Source organism: Echinops telfairi, unplaced genomic scaffold, assembly GCF_000313985.2.
Source record: "Echinops telfairi isolate 266 unplaced genomic scaffold, ASM31398v2 ScPeMD7_7473;HRSCAF=8511, whole genome shotgun sequence".
Lineage (NCBI taxonomy): Eukaryota > Metazoa > Chordata > Mammalia > Afrosoricida > Tenrecidae > Echinops > Echinops telfairi.
In genome coordinates, this window is record NW_022111377.1 from 7,691,799 (window position 1) to 7,698,489 (window position 6,691).

The 6,691-nt window shown below is 47.7% G+C and overlaps 1 protein-coding gene across 1 annotated transcript in view; it reads left to right on the forward strand.

Moving 5' to 3' along the window:
- Positions 1-6,691, forward strand: part of PRKCQ (protein kinase C theta) — a 116,229-nt gene that overhangs the window by 68,594 nt on the left and 40,944 nt on the right. The window contains exons 11-12 of the mRNA XM_004712624.4: positions 1,041-1,132; positions 2,964-3,026. Coding sequence (XP_004712681.2) covers positions 1,041-1,132; positions 2,964-3,026 — 155 coding nt within the window. The remainder of the gene's footprint in view (positions 1-1,040; positions 1,133-2,963; positions 3,027-6,691) is intronic.

Genomic DNA, 6,691 nt, shown 5'->3' on the forward strand with positions numbered 1-6,691 from the left:
GTTGCCATAATCATTTCCAAAACATTTTCTCTCTACTTGAGTCCTTGGTATCAGCTCTTCATTTCTCCCCTCCCTCCCTTGTGAACCCTTGATAATTTATAAATTATTTTTATTTTCATATTTTACACCATCCTCTGTCTTCCAGCACCCACATTTATGTTGTTCATCCCCCCAGAGCAGCGGGGAAGTTGTACACCAATCATTGTGCTCTGTTGCCCTTTTCTCCCCTTTCTTACCCCACCTTACCCCTACCCACATGGTATCACTACTCTCATTATTGGTCCTGGGGGGGTTATCTGTCCTGGATTCCATGTGTTAAAGCTGTTATTTGTACCAGTGCTCTGGTCTAGCCAGATTTGTAAGATAGAACTGGGATCATGATAGTGGAGGGGAGGAAGCACTAAAGAACTAGAGGAATGCTGTGTGTTTCGTCGGTGCTATACTGCACCACAGAATTTTAAGGGACAGTCTGCATTAATGAGGGTAAGACCTTTGAGCAGCGATCATGAGAATGCTGACAATATGTGCAGCATGGACCACTGTAACAATTGCTGAATGATGTTTTGTGGTATTTTGTGGTGTTTACTTTCACACATGTGCACACACAGCCACCTAGATTGGTTTGCACGAGGAGTATTGCCAACCACAAGAAGTATAGTTTGGATGAAGTTTCTTTATTTATTCTAAAGCTAAGATTCCTTCCAGTGCTGAGTGTCTAGGATTATGTACAGAATTTTGCTCATTTCTCAAGCAAATGATCCGACGTGTGCAATTCCACACTGACATGACAGTTCTCTAACTTGAATGGACAGGAGATAGTGTTTGTTTTCAGAACTTATTTCTGCACTTGAGCTTGGATACTGAAATCAGTGGAGAGAAAAAAAAGCATGTCATTTTTCTCTCCAGGTTTCCTCATCAATGATTCAAATAATGGAGACTAATAATAAAATTGGTTCCTCTCGATTATCTATTTAAAAAGTAACCATCCTGGTTTTATTTTGTAAGACGATAATGCTTGTGACTGTTGTGTTTGTCCCCAGGAAAATCTCTTTTTTGTGATGGAGTATCTCAACGGCGGAGACTTGATGTACCACATTCAGATCTGCCACAAGTTTGATCTCTGCCGAGCAACGTAAGAGCCCATGGCTGGGATTTCCCATTGTTCTTGTCACTGACTGGGTTTCTCGGGGGTTCCCCGCTCAGTATGCCTAAGTCCCAGGGCAAGGTGTTTGAACTCCTGGGATTGTATCAAACAAGGCAACCCACTTTGTGAAACTTAAAGTCCTGTCAGGTTAGCTGTATCTCTGCATGTTTTGAAACAAACCACTTACCTTCTGAAGAAAGTCACCCCCGGTTCATCAGAATTGCAGTCACTCGTAGGTCTCGATCATTGGAACTCGAAAGCAAACGTGTGTCTTTGGAAAAGAGCACCTTTAGGTGGCCACCGGAGACAGCTTCCAGCAAAGGAGTTGAGTGGGCAGCTCCCCATGAAGGCATAAAGTAATCGGCTCAAAGGGCGTGTGAATTAGGAACCAAGAAGAGGCTCTTCTGTCTTTGAGAATAAATCGACACCTTTGGCATCAAGCAACCACGGAGGCGAGGGAGAGAAGAGCAGTCATTTTCCAGCTGGGACTGCGTTCCCACCATGCCTGCTGCGCCCCCTGCCTGAGACTGTGCATCGTTCCGCCCTCTGGATCCTGGGTGCTGTGAGCAGTCAAGCCACTGTAAATTCCAGCAAAAAAAAAACGGTGCACCCAGTGTGGTTTTCAGCGACGGGTACAGATGGGCTTGCGTTGCCAGGTGCTCAGTCATCTCTCACTCACCTCTGAGCGAGTGAGGAACTCACCTTTGAGATGAACTGGGTTTGAAGATGGGCTCATTCCACCAGCTCCTACAAGCGCGCTGGCTGGAGTTGCCGTGTCCAACCCACTGGGTAGCGTTCGCTGCTCCTGCTGCCTCTGGGCACCAGCAGGCAAGGGCCCAGAGAGCATTTTGCCAGATTTCTGCAGCGGAGAAAGAAGCAGGCGATGTTCACAGCAGGAAGAACTCAGCCCCCCACCCTGCATTGCTATGTAAGGCGGTGAGGCCAACTTAGAAACTGGCTACCTTTTGTGTCCCAGCGCCTTCCAGGGAGGAGGCAGTTTGGTGTTCTCGTGAGAGAGCCAATCCATATCTCTCCCAAGAGATTCTCCCTTATCACCTACCTTAATCCCACGCCTGGGCATCGACACTCATTTCCTTTTTAGGCGTCGTCCTTGAAGAGGAAGGGTAACATCACTGTCCATCTCCTAATATCCTCTCCTCGCCTCCAAGGTTGCGTTTCCAGTCCAGGCTAGATTGGATCAGCTGAAAATAGACAAGCCTGGGGTCTGTTTAGAATAGCCCTGAATATAGATAGCCACATGGGCTCCAGACAAAACTGAAAAAGGAAAAACAATGTATATTTCGGTCTATTAAGAGCCCTGTCATTTCCAATATAAGAAGCAGCGCTAGATTCACATGGAACTGACAGAGGATACCAGCTCTGCTCGGGACATACCATTCAGGGCTGCGAGGATAGATGTGTCTGAACCGCAATTCCTTTGGCTTCTTTCTTTGTTTTATTCTGTTCTCGGTCTCTTGCGTGGGACACAGAACACTGACCATGTCGACAATGCCCCCATGTACGGTTCAGTCACATTGATGATATCAACCATCACCAGGATCATTCCCAAGTTTCCCATAACCCGTAACAGAAACTAATGTCTCCTGATCAGAGGGTCTTCCTTCCCCGTCTCTCCCATCAGTCTTCTCCTGTCTGAAGTGGACGGCGTCATTGCATTTTAGGACTGAACCAAACAATGGGTGGAGGCCATTGATCCGAGCACCTCAGGACATCAAATGGGCAACGCGGTTCGAGGGGGCGGGGGTCTGTTTTATCTTTCTGGTGTATTTATAGTGAACCTTGATTCTCCTTCCTCTAGGTTTTATGCTGCTGAAATTATTCTGGGTCTGCAGTTCCTTCATTCCAAAGGAATCGTCTACAGGTAAATGTTGCCTCTTAGAAAATGGACGTCAAGACAGTGAGATTTCCTGGTTCGGTTAATTTCACTGCTATACTGTACTGATGTGAAATAATAGCTGGGATGCTGCTGTGACCAAAAGTTCCATCCCATAGGGACAGCGTGGATGATGCATTAGAAACAGACTGTCTTTTCTTCTGCCTCGTTCTGAGGCTCCCTTTCCCACCCCTGTTGGCACTCCCTCCCATTCTTCCACTTTCCCTTTCCTGTCAGACACTTGCTTTCCATCTCCTCCCTAACTGTTGACCTCGTCACACAGACCTCTGCTTGCTTGTCGTTGCTTTGGGTCACCTAGAAATACACACACGTTTCTGTGTATGTGCGTGTCCTGGTCTTAGAATGATTAGATGGAGGATTCACCCTCTCCTGGTAAGACCTCACTAATCTAGAAATATATCCAGAGAGCCTTGCGACCACATGATAAGGACCACAAAGTCAATACATATGGTGGGGCAGGGGGACAGTTCAGGGACGTTTCCATCCTAACAAGATATGTCTTGAGCGTCCATCCGAAATGCCTGGTCTGACACCTTGCAGAAGCCCACAGGACACTCTGTGAGCCTCTTCCCTGCTTGGAAGGGTGTGTACCCACAATTTCTGGGTTGTGCAGTCTCGGGTATCATCGCCCATCTTTTGTCACAGCCCTCCAGGAAAGCTCTCAGGTCCCCTCCCTTCCCGTTCTCAAAACAGTGTTGACCTGTATTGAATAGACACGTCTATAAAAAGCTTACACGAGCGGTTTCCAGCCCACCACAGAGTAGCGGGGGTGACAGAGAAACAGAAGCTGGCTGGCAGAGATGCTGGAGACCAGGACAGCCACTGCACTGAGAAGTGACAGCTGACACGTTGATATAAAGGGAAGAGGCCAAGCAGCTAAGAGGCTCGGGGAGCGCGAGATTAGGAGCTCTTTCGTGGCCGATGGTCCCAATAATGGAAGTGGAGTCGGGCAGAGGTTGAATCGTGCTCCACCCCAATTGCCTAAGACAGCCCCATTGTGCACTGCACGGAAGGCCTTCCGGCAGAGATGGCTCCTGTTTAAGCTTTGGTGCTGAAGGGTCCAGCAAAGTCACTTGAGGGAGGAGCGTCTCAGCCTTTCAGAGGCGGCAGCCAGACCGGGGCTTCCCTGTCGAGACTCTGAGAGCGAAAGGCAGAAAGACGTTTTCTGGAACTGCAGGATTTGGGATACACGGCTGAGATACTGATTGGGGCTTTAACCTCCAGCATGGTGATAAAGTAAATATCAGTTCCTTAAGGCCACTCGCCAGTGGCATTCGTGTTACTGCAGCTCTGGGTAACAAAGTCATCATGTTATACCATTTTGTTTGTTTGTTTGTCTAATTTTTCAGGAACTTGAGACATTCCCAACAGAGCATTACTTGAGAACCTGCTGAGGATCCGTGTTTTCTTCCCTTTATAGCTGGGTATGCTGACCAAGCAGCTAAAACTCACTAGTACCCAGGGACTCAGTGGACTGCGAGAGAAGGGTGGAGGAATGGATGGATAGATGGATAGAGAAAGAGGAAGGAAAATAGAAAAGTTTGAGAGAACACTATTTGAGCTGGAAAGGCCCTGACCGCATGTCCCAATGCAGTCTCCTTCTCCCTACCAGAGAGCCTCCACTCACTATTCATCTTCTAAGTCAAGGACTCGAACCACAAACCAGGACCAATAAAGGCCCATCCATTCTCTCCAAAATCACTGTCGAGTCGATTCTGACTCCGAGTGACCTGACAGGACAGGGTAGAACTACCCTAGTAGGTTTCCAGGATTGTAACTTTTTACAGGGGTAGAAAGCCTCATCTTTCTCCTATAGAGTGATTGGGGAAATGCAAGCCCTGCATTTATTGATTCGATACATATTTACTGAATGCTCAGTACATGCCACACCCTTGTTAGAATAGTCACAGTACTGCAGACGGAGCACCATCCGCTTCTCCCTCCTCTTACAGCTTGGTGGTGAACAAGGGAGAGAGACAAATGATGATGGCAGCTTAAACAGAGATGAATGTCTTCTTCATCAGGACTGACTCCTGCTAAGGAACAAGGCGCCCTGGCAGTGCAAAGGCCATTGGTACGAACCCACCAGCAACTCTGCTAGAGAAAGGTGGGCCAGTCTGCTTCGGTAAAGAGTAGAGACTTAGCGAGCATAAGGGGCAGTTCGACTCTGCCCTGTGAGGCCACGACCGTCAGAAGCAACTCAATGACACTGGGTTTGACCGTGAAACCAGTCAAACGTTTTCTTAAGCACAAGCCAGGCCTCACTAAGAAAGCAGAGGCAAGAACTGCTGCCCATCAGAAACAAAGGTAGTTTCTTCTTTGTCATCCCATAGAAGTCCTAGTGATGCAGTGGTTAAAAAACGCGGCTGCTAACCAAAAGGCCATTGGTTCGAACCCACCAGCCCTTCTGCAGGAGAAGAATGAGGTAGTTGCTTCTAGAAAGGTTTACGGTCCCGGCAACTCTATAGAGCCGTTCTACTCTGTCCTACGGGGTTGGTGTGAGCCAGAATCTACTTAATGGAAGTGGGTTTTCTAACTCTATTGACACTGGGAAATAGATGAGCTATCAACAGACTTTAACCTCTTTGGTTCTTTCTGTGTTAACATGCTCTCTTACTGCTGCTCTTGAAAGAGCTCCTTCACTTCTCTCTCCTTTTGACAAGCCAGTGGACGTCTCCAAGATGCAAAGGGAGAAGCCATAATAAGCAGGCAGCCCTGATATTGTCCCAATCTAGTCACCTAACAGAGTCGGGCACCCCCCGGGTGAGAAAAGGGGGGGAAAGTTAATGATACAGCTTGAGCTCTGGTCCGGTCGGTTGAGGACAAGGGGCCCTGGATACTGGCCATGCTCTTTCAGGGCAGAATCCTTGAGCAAATCCCCTGAGAAGAGGTTCAGGACAGAGAGGCACAGTTGTTAGTCCTGCTCCACACCAGCTCATCTCAGAGGAGTGCAGGGCATGGCAGCCATCACCACTGCATCACGTGGGCTTAGAGAGGAGAGTTCACAGAGTTCAAAAGGCCAGGGACAGGCGACCGAGGGGGTGAGAAGCTGGGGATAGGGTGACAAACTAGAATTCAGGGAAGCCGCTCGCTAAAACCAAGCAAATTCAAGTGTAAAGAAACTGATGTTAACGGTAGCACCTGGACTCCTTTTTGAACTTCCGTTTCACAGATAGAAGATGAGAAGACACTGGTATAAAAAGAATCTTTTTTTAACCCCTAGAAATCTGGGTTGACCAAAAGCTCTTTATCAGTCTTGATGCTGCTGATGGAGCCCCTGAAACAACTACTGTGGTATTTTCAACCACCGTCATAAAGGCCAGAGAATCAGAGGCTCAACGTGCTGCCACGAGTGACACCAATTATGTCTGTAGAGGACATTGGTCCCTTTAGGTGATGTATAAATTCTACATTATGTACTCCACCAGGTTATGTATGGAGAGGACATAGGTTCCATTCTAAACAACCCCCCCCCCACCCTAGTTTAAGATGAAAATGGGTAAATGGGAGCTATTTGAAAGGGAGTGAGTGGTTGTTGAAGGGGCTAGAAGCCATGTCATATGAGGAGCAAATTTCTCAAACTTAGCAAAGGAAAGACAAGGGGAAGTCTCATGTGGCTCTTCAAATATGCA